General features: G+C 44.5%; 1 protein-coding gene across 1 annotated transcript in view; it reads right to left on the bottom strand.

Annotated features, from left to right (window-relative positions):
- Positions 1–689: 689 nt before the first annotated feature.
- The window catches only part of TMBIM1 (transmembrane BAX inhibitor motif containing 1), a 183,034-nt gene continuing 164,529 nt past the window's right edge, over positions 690–19,194 (bottom strand). Inside the window, exons 7-12 of the mRNA XM_086954468.1 lie at positions 12,489–12,528; positions 12,001–12,038; positions 10,756–10,843; positions 5,361–5,456; positions 4,317–4,370; positions 690–3,135 (exon numbers count right to left, since the gene is read on the bottom strand). Of these exons, the coding sequence (XP_086810594.1) occupies positions 2,989–3,135; positions 4,317–4,370; positions 5,361–5,456; positions 10,756–10,843; positions 12,001–12,038; positions 12,489–12,528 (463 nt within the window). The 3' untranslated portion in view covers positions 690–2,988. The remainder of the gene's footprint in view (positions 3,136–4,316; positions 4,371–5,360; positions 5,457–10,755; positions 10,844–12,000; positions 12,039–12,488; positions 12,529–19,194) is intronic.

The following is a 19,194-nucleotide window of genomic DNA, read 5'->3' as shown; positions in this document are numbered from 1 at the left end:
ACCAGAAGCACCACCATTTATGGTCAGCCTGAAATAAATAAAGGACGAGTATACCAAAAGTTGCCCTTTGCATGTGATACCGGAACACCTTTTGCACCAGAGTTGCTGCTTTGATGGTTCAAGTCACAAAAGGTCTCAAAACCCAGCATCACAATCTGCCCACTAATCTGGAATGCATCTCTCCTCTGCCAGTTTTAGCTGCAATGATGCAGCTTTTTATCTTTCCTATACCTTTTCACAGTGATTCATCGTGCAGGTTACTGCATCCTTGCACATCTTATACAAGTAATGTTGTCCCCCAGCTTTCCTCTATATAAATACCCCAAATAAAATATCAGGGCTGATTGAATATATTCAATAAACATAAAATTGGTTTAACACTGCAAACCTCCTTATCCTCCTGCCCAGAACTAAGCTTCAAAGAGATCCACTTCTACCCAACTATATAGAGGGCTCTGTTTCTAAGCTCAGTTTGCACTACACAAGATGCCGCACATTCATTTACACATTGAACACACATACACTTCTAAAGATTCACATTTCTCACAAGATACGCTGATCACCCAAACATTTCACTCTTTTTAATACCCAATGCGGCTACTCACGTCATCTGGTATAACTCGCCCACAAACAAAAGATAATACACAGAGAAGGGAGGCGGCAGAATGAAAGCGATAAGACCACAGCAATATAACAATTTGTTTTACTTGATATAAAGTGAGTTTGAGTACATCCTTTGTTCGATGCCTTTTCAGTGCAAGTGAACATAAAGGCGGCGGAGATATAAAAAGGGCATTCACGCCATGAAATCTACGCATCTCTTCTATTCTAATCACTAGACTATACAAGAGCTGTTTCTAGAGAGCACATAACAGGGTATATGGCACTGCAGGAGACAAAGCAGCGGGTTGTATTCTTCCCCACTTAGCCCATGTCTAGGGATCCGGCTCGCCACTTTAGTCTGGTTGTGGATTTTGTTGAAGTGGAGGAGTACAGACGCACACTGACCTAGAAAGCTACAGGAAGATTATCTGGAAGGCTGGTGGTGCCTATGAGAGGCTGAATTTTTTTTTTTATCAAGAACCTAACATGTGAAAGATCACTGCCAGACATGCCAGGAAAATGTACCCAATTTCCATCCTCCTGATGAACCTCTGTAGAGTCAACAGATCACTGACATGAGTCCAGCCCGTCTCCTCCGCATGAGTTACATGATACTTAGTAAGTGGTGCCCTTGGGGTAAGCTGGACAGGACTAGCCGCTATAGTACTGCCGGCATCCACCAACTCTTACACGATTGTGAGGTTAGAAGAATTTTACAAAGAGTGAAAAGGGACATGCAGTCAGGTACAGGCACCTTTTGTTCACTGAAATTCCTCTATTTCAATTTTGGAAAACAGACAAATAGAACATTAACTTTAACCTCAACAGTGTCAACGCTTTTTAAAGGATTGGCATTCCTCTTTGATTGCTATTGAAGAATAAAAGCCTGCTTTCATCAAGGGATCAGCAGTCTTTGGGAGGCAGTCTGCTTCAAGGCACTGAATAACTAAGCCATTCACTTCAGTCCCAGGCTTGGAAGCAGAGTTACATACAGGCACCTGCTGATATGCAGCCATAGAGACCTGCGACCAGAACCAGGCAATGTCATGAGAAGGAAGTTGTAAAGTTGGGCATTCCTCCCACTTTGGTCCTCATTCCTAATTTGACAAAGAAACACATAAAACAGCTGAATGCTCCTTCACTTTGGGCCCTTCTTGGTATATTCTACAGCCAAATCATACTAAAAAAAGAAACATTTATATTTGAAATTAGAATTATACAGTTTTCTTTAGTAATACAAAAAATATATTGAATGCTGAATGGTTTGTAACAGTTTTTAGTGCTTCAGGTTCCACAATTTATTGTGGCTAATAAAGCACAAGAACATTTTTGATTCTTCATACAATGACATTCTGGTTTTCGTTACCCAAAGAGTAACCCAAGGGTACTAGTTGAGGTGCACATGCCACCCTCTCAACACCTCAGGCCTCGCTCAGGATTGGCTCTTGATTATTACACCAACTTGTTCGAGAACAGGCATTCTTGTAACATTTGTACTATGACCCAAACCTGGCTGTGATTGACAAGCGAGGTGCACTGTAATATGCAAAGTTTGTGTTTTGGGGTGTGGGGACATAAGATACGCAAAATTTACTTGAAAACATAACACGGCAAATATATAGTATAAGAAAATAAACATTTTAAATTAAAGCAAAGCATGTGTAAACCTATGCGAGTATACAGTGACTGGAATAACTATGACCGAAGGGTGCGGACGGGATGCTGTGGAGTGGCTGGGCAAGATGGGTCATGAAACACCACTGTTTTCAGATTGGGCACGAAGCAGTCAAACCTAAAAGGACGCACAAAAGACAAAGTGTTGTTCAGGATTCCAAAAAAGACACCACTGTGTCTGGCCAATGTTCGGCTTCCATGAGCTCCCACCTGGAAACAGGATCTTAGAAAATAATGCAAAAATAAAGACTGAAGAGCCACTTCGGTTTCAGAAAGGCCACGGCAATGATCAGCGAATGGCGAAGTTGGGTTTATGGTTACACCAGACTGCTAATAAAAACAGCAGTGCCCCAGGTTAAACACAAATGCTACCTGCAGCTCAAATAATCTAAATTTCCAAGAAAATGAAAGAAACTCTGACAAGTTACAGCCACCTGTGTCGTACAGAGCTCTGGCAACCGTCCATAAAGCTACTATCACTTTAGAGCGGAGATGAAGAGTTCCCAGGCCACCCGAATGGCCCCTCCAAGGTACTGACGTGAAGGAACCAGCCCAGATAAAGCATGGAAACAATTCTTCCAAACTTCTCCAAAAACAGCAACCACCATCCCGCCAATCATCCCACTGACACTGTGTGAACAGACTGTGATCTTTACAATGTTCTCCCTAGACGTATCCCTTTGTCGGCACAGTCATCGGTGCGGTGGGCTCCTATGTCCGGCTCCCAACAATCTGCAGCAGGCTGAGGAATATCTGCACGATGTCGGTGTAGATCTGCATAGCGCCGTAGATGTACTCCTCGGGGCTGATGGAGTTCTTGCCTTTGCCAAGCACCAGCTGGGTGTCATACACCAGGAACTGCAAAAAAGAGAGGATCAAACATTACTACTGCTCCAGGTTTGCGGATGTGCACTGCCAAGGCGGAGGAAGCAGACTGCGTTTGAGTTCGACATAAAATTGTAAGACTTGCCATCACAAACGTCATTTATGCCACCATGGCTATCCTGCCTGGCACCATCCAGCCTGGTCTGATTTTGCATGTGTCTCACTGATCCATGAATTCACTGGTATGCACCGACCACAAGGATTCTCATACCTCTCAACATCTAGGGCTGAGCTGCCATGTAACCGCTGCCTTACAACCCTCATCGCCATGAACTGCAAAAACAGGTAACCTATGGAAAGCACCGACATCAAGCCTGGACCATTCGGTATTCATTCCTTTACCTGTACATCTTCAAAGAAGGGCCTTCTCCTGCTCTGTACTATGGAACAAGCTGTGATGAAATCTACTCTAAGTGGCATTCAGATTCCTCGTACTGAATGTAGACAAAACCCAAGCACTGCCCTGACCTTCATCTCCCACTATTTCATGTCTGATACTTTGCTACGGGCTAGACATGTACATGGTTAATGAGAAGTTCTAAATATATGGGACCATCCACAAACAGTGTGGAGCTACAACTTGTGTAGACTGACAACAATCTACAGGAGAAAGATCCTCTTCTTAAAGGTCTTCTTACCTTGTTGTACATTAGCAAAGAAACATATTCATGTTATAGACATCAGATGTCCTCTGTTAGTCCCATAGCTTTGCCTTTTCCTCTTGTGACAACTGCCCATGTAATATTCCAAGTCTCAACGCCTAAAGAACGTACTTACTACATATATATCATTAGTTTATCAAATGAAATGTATTACAAGAACTGTAAAGGCCATTTTTTCAGTGATAGGAGGTGTGCGACTGCATGGGACCACCATGGCAAGTTAAGGATACAGATAAATTGCACAGTCTCAGTTTAGCGGAGGAAAGTGTTTAAAATGCAGAAGTTGAACCAAGGTGGATTGTTCGAGATGTGTGAGAAAAAGCTGTGGAATGAAAAGTATTGTCTCCTGACCGAGGAGTGCATTGTCAGATCTGTGCAAGGAAATCTTCTGCACACTGGGCTTCTGCCAGCAACATCATCTCACAGCCACAGCAAAAAACAATCTGCCATTTTGGTAATAGTCCCTGGTCAAGTAAGAGTGGCAGAACTTACCAGAGTAAACGCCACCGCGGCAAGGCCTGCGTACAACATATGCAGCCAGTAAATCTGGAGGACAATGAAAGCACACAAAGGTCAATTTGAGAAGGCAATCGTGAGACACACAACAAATCCAAGTGAAGTAAAAATGCAACTAAGACACTCCCCTTCCAATAATACAATTAGAACAAAAGGAGCACAGAGGAACCCAGGTATGGGATACAGATATCCTCGTAGGTTGCATCTTTGATCGGGACCACAGAAGCAAGTCTAGTCTAGACTGACATGGACACATACAGCCTCAGAGGTCATGAACCTAGAAGCAGGGCATCAACGTCACCCAATATCTGACAAATTGAGCACCAGTGACCATGTACCAATTAGGGGCTAGGGGGGAAATGCTTCTCAAACAACCAATACAGTTATGCCCCAGAGCATCTGTTGTCAATAGGGGGATTGCTATGTCTAGAAGGGATCAGGATGTGCAAAACCCTGGACCAATTGAATTGAAAACATAGTAAAAACACCACATCAGAGAACCCTACTTTCAGGACGTTTAATTGTAATGAAGAATTGATATTTGATGTCCCTTACCGATGCAATAAAATATAGATTGAACTACTAGACATGGATTTAAATACAGACTTCATTTGAAATATAATGTTTGAATTCAAACATATGGGATACACTATGAAATTCGGAGGTCAAATCATACTTGCAGAATAAAATACAGAATTACACATTTGGGGAAAAACCCCTATGGTTTCAACCATGACATTCAGAAATGAAACTTGTACTTCAAAGATGAAATAGAGATTTACACTTCAAAATATGGAGTCAAGCAGACCTTTAGAATTTCAATATGTAATTCTAAATTTAGAAAAGGAAATCCAAAGCAGAATAGCATAGGATTCATATTTCATTTATACCAAACTCAGTTTATTTAGCATTCAGAAGGCAGACAGCCCTGGACAGACCAAGGTTCAGAAAAGTCCTTGTTGGACCCCAAAAAAGCTTATTTGATACTATGGATGACCGCAAGTGCAGCACAATACTTACGTATTTGAAAGCCAGAACAATGGCCGTTACGATTCCAGTCAGCATGAGACCAATTCCCAATATTGCGAAGAATCCACCACAAGATGTGAAATCCACCTATCAGAGAGAGTGAGAAGGGGCACACCAGTCAGTAGGACCACAATGCATGATGGGTAATGACGCATGTCACAAGTAACCGCTATATAAATGCAATTGCAATTACAATACAAGTAAGCGCTATATAAATGCAAATGCAATTACAATACAATACATGCACTGGCAAAGCAAGCATCTCGTACCTGCCATTATTTTGAAATGAGAGGGAGATTAAAATAAATAATCAATCAAGCATTGAAGTGGGGACAAATTTAGGCAGGAGAAAGTCAAATTAAAGCCTCTTTTTGCATTAAAAATCATGAGTCGCAACCTGAATCAGGGCTGTTGGCATGAGTGCCAATTTGTTACACTACGCACATTTACACACATCTGCGAGTAAGTCATCCCCTGCAAATCATAGGACAATGTAAGAAAACACACACATCCCAACTCCCACTACAAACCCACCATTACACTCAATTTCTATCCCTAAATGAAATAATAACCCTGCAGCGAGGCACTGACAGTCTCGCGGACTGTATAGCAGCTCTGCAGAAAAGTAGTAGTGCTGTACGATTCGAACATCTACAATTCCTCTTCAGAACTGGAGCAGCCACAATTTAGATTCTACCCTTACACGTCACTGAAATGCAATTATATACTCGCATTTGACATTATATTCACTGTGTGCATTAACTTCATTGATATGTGAAACATTTAAATATATTAATGAAATGTATTCACTGTAGAGACAAGAGATTTATACATGTGTGCACTAATGTTCAGTTTAAACACAAAAGCATGCATTCTTTATTCACGTTTTACTTACACTTCAAGTTATATTTGTATATGTAACATGTACTCTTATTTATGTTTTACATTTCTTCTTAAAGTTACACGTGTGCATGTATAATCATGAATTTGTAGTGCACAGTGTATTTTTAATTAAAGTAAGCCGGACTAGAGTCCTCAGTTGAAATGTATTTTGCTTTGTCGGCATGTTCTACTTTCCTTGCTGGTTTATTATTTCATTAGTTAGAGAAAGGCTTATTGTCTGTATTAGAGTGCTGATAATGAGGCCTGGAGGGAAAACGTGGCAATGAACGTGGAGAGACAATGGTCGAAAGAGGCTTTCTGCTCATCCTGTATCAGGATGGCAAGATGTTCAAGGTTGAGAAACGCAGTCTCAGTTCGATACATTGGGAAACTGAAGCAATGCTGCAGATGCACTCGAGCAATGGTCCGATTGGTCCACGGTGGTGCGAAAGGAGATGAGGGGGTTTCTGAATCTCTTGTTCCTTTTAAATTGGTGTTCTGACAGTCGGAGTGACCCTTTATCACACAATGGGGAGTGATCCTATTAAGGTAGTCGGGGGAGCGTTCCATATACTACACCCACAAAGAGAACCCCCTGCACTTTGATATTTGTAAAGGCTACGTAATTATTCCGAGCCCATATTCATTTGCAACATACTTTATATTACTAAGAGAGGTCTTCAAGATTATCATACACCTATTTGCTGACCAACTATTAAACTGAAAACCATTTATTCAGACAATACATCCAAAGTGACATAGTGAACTAGCATTATGTATATTTAGAAGTAGAAGACATTACTTACATTTTTATATTGACATATAGTACATGCACAACAAAACGTTTTGGGGGCACACAAATGAAGAATTATACAAAAAAATTGACATACTCAAAGGAATGAAACACAAATTTAAAAAACTCACAACCTCACATGTATATAGCTATGTAGCACAAGTACGTGTCCAACAGGAATTTCCTTATCATAGGAGATACAGGTTTGTCCGCCTTATGTTTTTCATCTGTCCAGAAACTACTCTGTTGGGTTGGGGCACAAAGTTTACCCCTTGGTAGTTGCTTTCATGGCTTTAATTTGTCACGATTTCCATTCACTGGCTTTAACTGGCCTATGTTCGTGTTTGCCCTCAACCACATTGAATTGCACCGATGTGTTTCAACCTTCTGTGGGCCTAACCATTGCATGTAAAGATCTTCCTCAGGGCTTTGATGTTTTAGAGACAGGACACAGCTGAGACATGGAGAAGGGCCACAACTTTGTTTTTGTGGTGTGGGGGCAAACATGCCTACTTTGTTTGACCAAGTGAGGGGGTTCAACCTTAAGGAGTGGGGTGGTCCTCCGCGTTTTTGTGTTTATGTTGCTGTTGTGTGTCCAATGACATGAACACAAATGTTGAGGTCAGGAGTCGTCTACCTTTTTCTGTCTTGACCTTTAGGTAGGAAGGGGAGGTGGGGGAGAGAGACCACTTTGGTCCCGGAGAACACGTGAAGCAGTCACCTCTTTGTTCTGTCTCTTTACTGCAGGAACTAATCCCCACATGCTGTATAGAGTAGGTGAAGTCGCCAAGAACCTGTGAGGCCTAGTATGTTTTTTGTGTCTCCTAGAACCACTTGGCAGAAGTAGACCTCATACACATTTGCAGTGTCATTTCTTTATTCTTGATGTGTTCACACATCAGATATTCGATCGGTATGCTCTGATGTTTGTATGCATGCTACATCCAAATGCCAGTGGGAGCCGCAGAGAGTGAGCTCCTGGCCTCAAGGAATGCTGAGGCCGGCGGTGACAAAGGTGTACGTTAAGTGTTGCATCCTCCCCAGCTCTGAAGCACATAAATGATCACACCACACACGGAGCTCTGTACAACAAGTCTTTGTTCTTCGGCATGCAACTGTTATCTGAACGCATTGCGTCAAACTTTATTGCCCTCACTTAGACACACCCCAACTTATTACGCAATTGTGTAAGGAGTCCACTGAGGATCACATGGGTCCTATTACATGTAATCACATGACACTACATCAGCCTGTAGTGAGAGCGAATGCAACTGAGGAAGAAGTCCCAGAGAGAACAACACTTCCAATCTCCTGAAGAGCCTGCACTGCCCCAGCCTCAGGGCACATCCTTCAAATTAGAAACCTATTCAGGGCTCCTCTGGTGTCCTGGCTCCTAAGATGGTCTCTCACATCCAGGTCGGCTTAACCTTTATATTAATGTGACCCTGTGAAGCGACCGGAAGCTCTAGGATTTTAAGTGATCTATCAATACCCATTCCAAGAGGGCCATGCAGGACATGAGGTCACAATAGGTGACATTAGAGTAGCATTTCAGAATGCCTAGTGGTGGGTCATTAACAGACGCCAGGCAGGGTAAAGAAAAAATGTTCTTCTCTATACCTTGTAAGTACCATTAACAGAAGGAAGCAACCCAAACACCCCCCCCCCCCGACACCGTCTTACAAAGTAAGACTGAACAAGCAAGAGAATTTTTTTTGGAGCAGATGTTTTGTTTCCAGAGATCCTCATCTTCTTAGTATCAAGTTTGACCAATAAGAGGCTAGCATGTGTCTATACTGTCCAACGGGAAAGAGTTGTCAGTTTAATATGGGGTTCACACAGTCCTTTGAAATATCGACCATAGAGTGTCTACATTTACAATGCACTAAACCTTCTCGTGATCCTTGGTCGTGCTGCGCTGACTTACTGATCTTTCGGCTTAGATAAGGGTACTTAACCTGGCATAGATAGCAACGACTAAAAGGTGGAGTGGCTGAAGGGTTATAGAATGATAGCTATAGTGGAACAAAGATATAGCATGATTAGGTGTATTTTTGTTTTTCAGAAAAATGAGTACCGACTCCGAAAACTACTATAACTATCAAGAGGCAGTGGTACCTTATTATCCATAGCCTGTGAGGTCTTATGATTGAACACTTACTACAGCTATCCCGACACAGCCGGGTGACGTACTATATTGCTATACGTCATCGGTACACTGTCGGTAAAGACGTTTATACTTTATGAAAAACAGAAACAAGTGATGAATACGTAGCCCAATCACCACACAGGACACAATGGTTTAAGATTACGATGTTCTTTGTGGGATTGTACTGCGATTTATTAATTCAGCAGAAAATCCCTATAATTCCACCACGCAGCCACTGTACATAGTTCGATTATAAGTAAAATGAGTTACATCCAACCTTTTTGGAGTGGAAAGTTCTTGCGCAAGCTATAAATATATATCCAAAGTATTCATCCCCACCACTAACGCCTAGTTAATAACCCGGCGGAGTGCAAACTATACTGTGGCACAGTAACTTAACAACAAAAATGATTTTCGTTGATGTTTCTACATGTTCATTTTAGAAAGTACTCAAGCCGACCCACCTCTGGAAGCAGAAAGAGTGAAGCCCCTTCGACTGTTTTGTTGCGAACAGCTTGGAAGTGTGAAAGAACAAGTGCTACTCTCACTGATATATCTGGGGTGTACCGCCTCGAAGATGAGCAACACAGGGAAGGGATGACTAGCAGGTCATTGTGAAGATGGAGTCTTGTGCAGTAGTTAAAGCCGGAATCAGGCATGCAGTGCCGGGAGTGAGGTGGTGGGAGGGACAGGCTAGCAACGAACAGGAAGGGGTATCCAGCGACAGGAGAGAGGTGACGAGCAACAAACAGAAAAAAAAAAAATAAAGTATGTTACACGTGTGGCCAGTGGAAGTACAATGGCCGCTGGAAACAGTACTTGTTTCAAGCTTCACAGCAAGGGTGAATATGTGAAGCTGAGCAGGAAGCTAGAAGCAGGATGAGGAACTGACCAACAGGAGGAAAGTAAATGAGAGTGACATGGGAACCAACCAATGGTCAGTAATGAGCGGGCTCTAAGACCTTTTAAGATTTTTTTTTGTTACAAATGATTTCTCAAGCACATAGCAAGCATCGTGTAGGGTAAACCTAAAAATGGGGTGGTGTACAGGGAGAGGAAGATGGCAAAACAGAGGCACATGGGGAGGGAAAACCCTACAAAAAAGGGGCAGTAAATGTAGTTCAACACTATCACTACCCCATCCACGTCCCCACCTCATTTAAAAAACTTTAGATTAACTCATCAAATGGCAAACTACAAATGAGACGGATACTGAACAGCTGATGGCTCGGCATTTCAAAATTCTCACTTTTGTTACCCACAACTTTCTCCTGGCTTTAAAATTCATTGATATTCTACTCACTTCTTGTGTGTATTTCTAATATAAAGTCGAAAGGACAAGAAATGTCGTCGCAAAATGGACTGACCAAATGATGTACTACTCGATCTTCCTACGGACTTTATTTTTCCATAAATAAATAGTATAATTGCCTAAAACGTACAGAATTCTATAACCATCAATTATCATACATGCAATTGAATTTATTGTAACCAAGATTAGAATCCATTTGGTTCTGGTCCTACAGGGAAACAACATTATCTTGTTCAATAGAGCTCCTTACCTTCGTCTGGAAGCAGAAGACTGTGACGGCGATGGTGATCAGGACGGTAATTCCCATGCAGATGATAACCGCTTTACTGCTGTAGTAGCTGGAAGAGAAAGCTGGCATTAGTGAATCGGGACTTCTTGCATGAAGCATGCATTAACCTCTAATGTGCTAAGGTAAGTCAGAGCTTCAAAATTTGGGGGTCAACAGAATCAAGACATGGGTTTTAAGGGCAACCAATAATATTTCTACCATTTCAAAATGTATGAAGCTCTCCGATACCAGGGATAGAATAGCTGGAATTTTTTTTTTTTTACCCCGCATCAACTTTATGGAGGATTGGATGTACCAGACTACTGAGAGCTATAAGCTAGTTGGACATTAGAATTTGAAAGCAGTGGCTACGACAAAAATTGATATTAAGAAAGGCGATTTAAGAAAAAATATTTCTGAATTTCAACTTTATCAAATTAAAATTAAAAGGCCTTTCTTGATTACTTGAAATATGCAAATGATAGTCTAAGAGGGCTGGGTAGCTTCCTCTATAAGCATGTGCCGGCCCCAGGACAAGCTGGAATGGCTATTCATATTAGGTGTGCAAAAAATGCCATCTGCTGTCGCCGATTGCGGACTTGGTTTCACAGAATCAGGGAACAAATGACAACACCTGCAGCTGGATTCTATGACTGGGGAATATTGGAAAATACAGGTAACAATGTGCAGCCATGTGTTAACCGTTGGCGTTGAAAACATGGGTTTTCGGAGGGCAGAACGGCAGCAATTGGTAAGGTCTATCCAACTCCCTTCGATTCATTTCCCTTCCCAATGGTTTTTCCAACCAATGTACATAGATATATTCACTTGCAGAAAAGTTTACGGCTGGAGTCCAAATGGGGGGGGGGGGGGAAGGGGGTGTGGGGGGGAGTCAAGGCTGGTCATGGGCCAAAGCTGGTTCAGCAGCTTAGTGTGTGCTCAGATACAAATTTGCTAAGATTTATTTACAGGACGGTTGCATAAAATACACTAAAACTTTTTTTAAATGGCTCTGAAGGGCTACCCACCACCAAACAAAAAAAATTGATAAAGAATGTTTAAAGGGAACTTGCAGAGAGCACAAGAGAGCTGCAGGACTTTTTTGCTTAAATGTTTTACATCCTATTTCTATCCAAAATAGGAGCCTTTTGTCATAACTTAGAGGACTGGTCTTCTTGGGTCAAGATAGGAACCTAAGCAGAGGATCCACCAGTCCCAGGTCCTTACCTGGCAATGGTTCCTGCCATGAAGGACATGGCCAGCGTCTGAAACAAAAACAAACAAAATACCATCAGTTGAAGCCAGCAAGTGGGCGGTCATGGGAACCTAAATGGGAGAAAAGTCAACTTTTTCAAATCCGAAATCAGCAAGAAAAAAAACACTAGGACTCTGGTCCGTTGTGGTAATTTCAGAAGTAAAAACACTGATGCAGTTTACAACCAAGCCCGGTTGGAACACAGAGCTCGAATTGAGCAGGAACTGAGCTCCACTACTTTCGTTGTTACAGTTCTATGGTTCCACTTTTTTTTTTACAATAATTTCATGCTTCTCCCCACTTTTCTTAAACTTCACACACTTCACACACTTCAAAGTCAATAATGTTACTTGTAAATGTACTTTAGTATTTGTTTTGAACAACCTAGTCGCCAAGCATCCTTCCCTACCTTACCCCCAAGTTCAACTATTTTAACATGGAAGTGGCAGAGTATACTTACAAATATGGATAGAATGATGATATTCCAGGGGAAGCGCCTCCTAAAAGAGAGAAGTGTTGGACAGGTGAGCATGGGTTCCTGAGGGTCTGCATGGAGTGACAATCTGCGAAAACCCAACCGAGTACCACATACCCCCGCAGTTCCCCCAACGCATGCTTGTGTGGTGGAATTCATTGATCCAGGACGCATGGAAGCACCTACAATTTAAATCACAACTTGTACCAGGAGTTCCACAGATGCAACCGTGGGAACATATAGGACCCCATAGGCAAAATGAGTAGGTAGGAAACACAGAAGCGGTCAGGGTCGCAAGAGAACAACGGCAGCCAAGAAGGTGCACCGACATGGCCATCCATGGACGCAATTCACCTACTACACGGGGCTCCGGCTGTGCGACCATTTAAAAACTGCAAGCGACTCATCACAAATGAGGCGAGACCAAAGGCTCCTGCTTACGGGAGGCGGCAGTTCTGATTTTACACAGTGAGAGCAGGCAGGCTGCCTTTTCACTAAGGGTCTTTGCAAAAAAGCCTGAAACCCTGAAGCAGGTCATCCTGAATGTTGTTATCAAGGGGGACCAGACACCCTAACTGAAGTCTGGTTGGGACACTGGCTACAGCCCATGCAGGCCAGTGTCCTGTAAGGAGGCGGTGCATCCCCTGTGGGATCACTGTATAGAGGATCACGGTCATGGAAGTCCCATGCAGATCTTTGCAGTAGGCACATTAACACACTATGGTATATCGGTAGGGGCACCCTCCACAAAGGGCAAAGCACATTAACACAATCAGCTCCACTCAGGGCAAAGCACAATGGAGGAGAGGGTCAGTGTGATTCTCTGATCTCAGAAAGAGCATTAAGTGGAATGTTACTTGTGGGATGTTCTTGACTTTCATATTAGTGAAGGTCAAAAGAGCAGGCTGGTGGTGACATGACGTTCTATAGCGGGTGAGATCTACAGGGGCAAGAGGTGGAGCTGTTGCCTCTGGCTGCAGTGGTGGCCACCTGGGGGCACGGTTTAATTTGTGAAATTATAAGTGCCAGAGGTATTCACAGGTCACCTCCCGCTGTAGGAATAGCCCCCACCTCCGCGATTTTATTATTTTCTTAAGTATATTCAACACCTTTTCTTTTTTATGAGCTCTGCTCCAAATTGGACACCGCCACCATAAGGTGTACTGTCATAAATAAGTGCCGGAGCTCAGCACCGGCAAACACTGGCACAAATTAGGCACTATCTGGGGGTCACCTACAGCCCTACCGAAATGGGCTATGGAACACGCCTCCCGAGAACGGTGTGGCAATGACTGAAGGAGTGTGGCATGTGGCTGATGTCCCTTAGTCCTGTAAGGGGTCAGCTGAGAGTGACACAGTGCCCCTACAGTTAAACAATGGTAGACTTTGGGTTCATGCCTCTGCATGGCGTGGCACTTTACAATGGGTGGGGCAGTTGCCTGGGAGAGAGAAGGTATTCCAACATATGAAGACTGATGGGGGTTATCGCCCATTGGTGACAGCACTTGCACAGGTAAGCAGCGAGACGAGTGACTGGTAAGGTAGGAGGAGTTTGGTAAGTGCATTTAGATGCCCTCCATTAAATGAGGACACTGTGCAGCAGGTGAGGGCTGCAGTGGTCCTCTCCAGTTAGTCAATCCATCCGCCAGGCGAGGGCTCACAGTTCAGAAGTGCACAATGAAAGCGTAGGACACATTAAACCACATGTTCCGCTACCAGCAAACTCTGGAAGAGATTGGGTTGCGGGGGACAAGATCAGAGACAAACGTTACTTTTTGTCACTGAACGCATAGTAACTAACCGGCATAATCTCCAGATGAGGTGGTGCTGGTAAAATCAGTGAATGAATAATAGAAATTCTCAGGCTAGAGGACTCCAGGAGGAGAGGTAAAGCTGGAGACTGTGCACGGTGTGTGTGCACGGAGCAGGAAGACTATGGACAGGCCTGTGGTATGAAAACTGGGACACATTCTACGTTTCACTCTATTACTGAAACTGTGTTATTTACTTTCTGGTCATGTTAAAAATGTTCTCATCACAGTGTGGTCAATGTCATATAGAACAGGGAAAGGATGCGGTATTATGGTACGAAATGCAGACTTTGGAACTGGGGAACCAGGTTTGAGTCCCCAAGATGGCTCAACATCCTGTGATTCTGGCTTGGAGCTGGAAGTCTGTGTGTGTGGAGTGCTGCAGCACCCCCACTACAACCATTCTGGAGCTAAGATGGGGAATGAGAAATAAAGAAACCTTTACACTTTGTTTTCATCATGTCAGATTTGCTATGTGTTCGAATTCAGAGGTCAAATGTCAGGTTTTGATCTGACGCTTATTGTTCTAACATGGAGATTGGTCTTTACTTTTCTTTCGCCGATGGCAAAGAGAGAGGATTTTGTAACGTGAATTACGTGACAATATTGCTATGTATGGTACAGGGAGTGTGAAGGGAAAGGCTGCAGGATGGCAAATGAAATTTAAGACCATATTTAAATAACCCTAACTGAACTGTACAAATATTTCAACTACATATCAGCGATTAGCAAAGCACACGAGGCACAATCATTTTTTGTAATTCTGAATTGTGATGAAAACGAAGATTTTAATAGGATCAAAACAAATAAAGACACTTTTCTTGGCGATACAGAAATATTTTCTGCAAGCTGATTTGCACATATTTGTGCACTATACAGTAAAACTGCATGTCTGTGCCAATTTAGTGGCCATTTTAATAGAAAACGTGCTATTTGTAAACAACAGTGCGCTACTACGACACGGTTTGTTAATATATGTGTGAGGGTGTGTTCCATAATGCATCACAGGACATCATTAGCACTCTTCGGCTGAATGGGCGAGGTTCATTTGCTACACTTGTTCTTTGTGAGACGCTTGGACTTTTCACAATACCTGTGACTTTATTGATGTCGCATTGATGTCAACAACCTACGCAGACAATTGTTCTATCAATCTCCCCTGCCTACAAATGAATGCGACCTTGTGCAATGTAACTGGTGCTCGTGTAAAGCGCTCCGATGTCCAGCTCGTGCTATATAACACTACAAAAAAGATATCTAAGTCCAGCAGCTGCTGAAATCGAGGAGCAGCCTCCGGATTGTGGCAGGGGACGACTCGACGTTTGATTAATCAGGGGGCGGCCGCTTATAATAACATCCGAGGTTTACGTGGCTGTGAAACCACAAGCGCTGTGTGATGACCCATGTTCATCTTTGCTCTGGAATGCAGCACATTCCCATCGCCAGCATTCTGCAGGTTGGCCAGCAGAGGGAGCCCGGCCTCGTGCTGACGCTCGGTGGGTGACTCACTGCTACAGTATGAGCACGCCCTGCACAGCCCTGCCCAGCCGCTCAACACTGCAGCACGCCCAGCACGTGAGGCTGGGGATGTGCCGTCTCGTCTCGAGCGTCACTGCAGGGCGGCCAGGCTATCACTGCCCCCCAGTGACGCCCCTCCTCCTCCCCGCCCCCCGGCATGTGCTGTTGATGTGCTGTCTCGAGCCTCCCTGCAGCGCGGCCAGGCTAGCACTGCCCCCCAGTGAAGCCCCCCCTGCACGCCTGCTCAAATTGATAACAAGAATAGACCTCGCTGACTTTCCCCAAGGCCTCCTTCCTTCCCTTTGCTTTGTCTTTTTCCAGCGTTCTTGAAATGTCTATTAAACTATTCAATACAGGTTCTGCACACCAGGAGTGTGTATTATTTTTATGAATGGAGTAGTGAAACTAAGTCAACCTGAAGTAACAACATTCGGTATTACTACCAAAATAAACGGCACTGATTTAATCAACAAAGAAAGAGTCGGCCCAGCTGTGCTGCAAACATGTGAGCGGATTGTGATGCACAGATCTCTGCAGCAGGTGCTCATCCGAGACTTACAGTCTTGGCTTAACTTCAGCCGGTGTTTGCAGGTGCATAGCTGCCAAGGTTTCAGTCTGCTATGTGCGACATTTTCATAATTTCAGTGTAATTATGAGTGACATTTCAACGAGTAGGAGCGACACATTCTCGCGAGCAAAATCAAGCATTGAAGACGCCTCGGTCTTGCTCCAAACCCCGCCGCAGACTGGACTGGGCGTGATGCCAGCCTTAAATTAAAAGAAAACTGTATGCATGACTCACGGTCAAAGCATATTGTCCATTATTTTGTGTAAATAATGAAAGCTGCACTCTGTGCAGGTACGTGGTACACTTGAACAAACTGGTTTTAATTGTTCGATTTGAAAAGAAAAGTGAAGTCCCCGCTGTCTCCGACCACTCCTCCTTTCAACATTTGTGCGCAGCGTTAATAATCGGCACTGACAGGCTCCGACCAGATGATCACTCGTTCATGCACGTCGTCGGCCTGCACACGACACCGGAGAGAGAGAGTGAGTGTGAGAGAGTGAGTGTGAAAGAGTGAGTGTGAAAGAGTGAGTGTGAAAGAGTGAGTGTGAAAGAGTGAGTGTGAAAGAGTGAGTGAGAGAGTGTGTGAGTGAGAGTGTGTGTGAGTGAGAGTGTGTGTGAGTGAGAGTGTGTGTGAGTGAGAGTGTGTGTGAGTGGGGAGTGTGTGTGTGAGAGTGTGTGTGTGAGAGTGTGAGTGAGAGTGTGTGTGAGTGAGAGTGTGTGTGAGAGAGAGTGTGAGTTGAGAGAGAGTGTGAGAGAGAGTGTGAGTGTGTGTGTAACTTGCCTGGAGTAAAGCAAGCTGGAGCACATAATTTGGAACTTTTATTACCCGTAGCTAACTTGAATTTAGAATGAATGATTTTAATGCCCCTGGCCTGACTTAAGACACTATGTGTGAATAAACCATTTAGTAAATAGATAAAAAGTGGGCCTATGATGACCAAAAACAATGTGTGACCAGAAAGAGAAGGTATCAAAAATATAATTTTTATTATTTTTAAGAAACCAAGTATTTGTGAAGAATATTTTTAAATATTTGTTATCTTTTTAAATGATAAGAGGAGAGAAACAGAGAATATTAATGACAGTATTGATAAATATACAATTATAGTTTTGGCCTATGTCTTGAGTGCAAAAATAAATAGAAGATTGTTGCTCATTCATACATACTTATCCATTCAATGAACCTGTGACCAGGTAGGTCGCCCCCCCCATCCACCGCTCAGCCCTCCTGTGAGCCTCTGCGCCATTTTTTAGGTTTTGTTGGTTTCTCCGCTCCTTTTGTACTGCGTTCACTCTGCTTGCTGTTGCCCCGTCTCTGTGCCCCTTTTTCGTTACTGTGATCCGTGACTATCTGTGCCTACTGTTGTTTAGTGCTGATTGTGACCCTTGACAATTCTCTCCCCCTCCCCCCTGTGCCCCCCTTTTTTCCTTCTGTGCCACTTTCCCACCGCTGCGTCCCCTGCGGCCGCGCCCCCTTGTCTCCCATTCGCTGCCCCGCTCCCGCCTCCCAGCTGCTCCTCCCTCCCTCAGCCCCTCATATTGAGGCCGCGCTGCTGGCGTGCCAAAGGCAAGCCCAGCGCCAGAACCCCTGGCCCCCGCCGAAGCCAGGAAACTCGACTGAGATACGACACCGCCACCCTTCCCGCACTCAACACCGGCCGACCAGCCACCTGCTACCGAGCCACCCCAAAGCACACACACGGACCCTTCTCCTGCCAAGTCTGCAAATTCATCTGCCTCCGAACCTGCACGCCACCCTCCGGACCAGGTAACAAGAACAACCACCCCAAGTGCATTCTACAACACCTGCTCCGTCCACAAGCACGCCATCGAACTCTGGGACCTCCTCGACACAACAGCGCCAGATGTCGCCTTCCTCACGGAAACCTGGATGAACACCTCCTCAGCCCCCAACATCGCCATAGCCATCCCGGACGGCTACAAGATCACCCGGAAGGACCGCGTCAACCAAACCGGAGGAGGAATCGCCATCATCCACAGGAACACCATCAGCGTCACAACCAACTCCGAAGATACCCTCGCTGCTGCGGAACACCTACACTTCCAGATCCACACCGACCCACCCTCAGAGGAACTCTCATCCACAGACCCCCGGGCCCACGCACACAATTCAGTGAAGCCACCGCCGATTTCATCAGCCCGCATGCCCTCGCCTCATCAGACTACATCCTCCTAGGGGACCTGAACTTCCACCTGGAGAACAATAACACCACCACCACCCTGCTCGACAACCTCGGACTCAAGCAACAGGTAAACACCCCACCCACTACACCGGCCACACGCTCGACCCCATCTTCTCCGCCAGCAACCACGTCAGCTTCAGCCACTCCACCGGACTACACTGGACCGATCACAGCTGCATCCATTTCACCTTTAAGAAGACCACATCCCACCACCGCCGGTAGCAGATCCCCCGCAGATGCTAGAGCAAAGTCACCGCAAACCAGCTAACCACGTCACTTAGCCAGAACCCACCAATCGGCACTGCAGATACCAGAGACGCAGCCCGCAACCTCACACAGTGAATCACCAACTGCGCCGACACCCTTGCTCCACTGAAGTACCCCCCAGGCAAGACCGGCAACAGGAAAGCCACATGGTTTACCAACTACCTCAAAGAATCAAAGAAATCTTGCCGAACCCTCGAGAAAACCTGGCGCCGCGAACAGACGACAGAAAACCTGACAGCTCTCAAGAACGCCACTCGCAAACACCACCAGCTGATCCGCACCACCAAAAAGACATCGTTCAAAGAGCGGCTGGACAACAACAT

The sequence above is a fragment of the Lissotriton vulgaris genome, chromosome 2_1 (genome assembly GCF_964263255.1).
Source record: "Lissotriton vulgaris chromosome 2_1, aLisVul1.2, whole genome shotgun sequence".
NCBI classification, from domain to species: domain Eukaryota; kingdom Metazoa; phylum Chordata; class Amphibia; order Caudata; family Salamandridae; genus Lissotriton; species Lissotriton vulgaris.
This window is presented reverse-complemented; position numbering and strand designations above follow the sequence as displayed.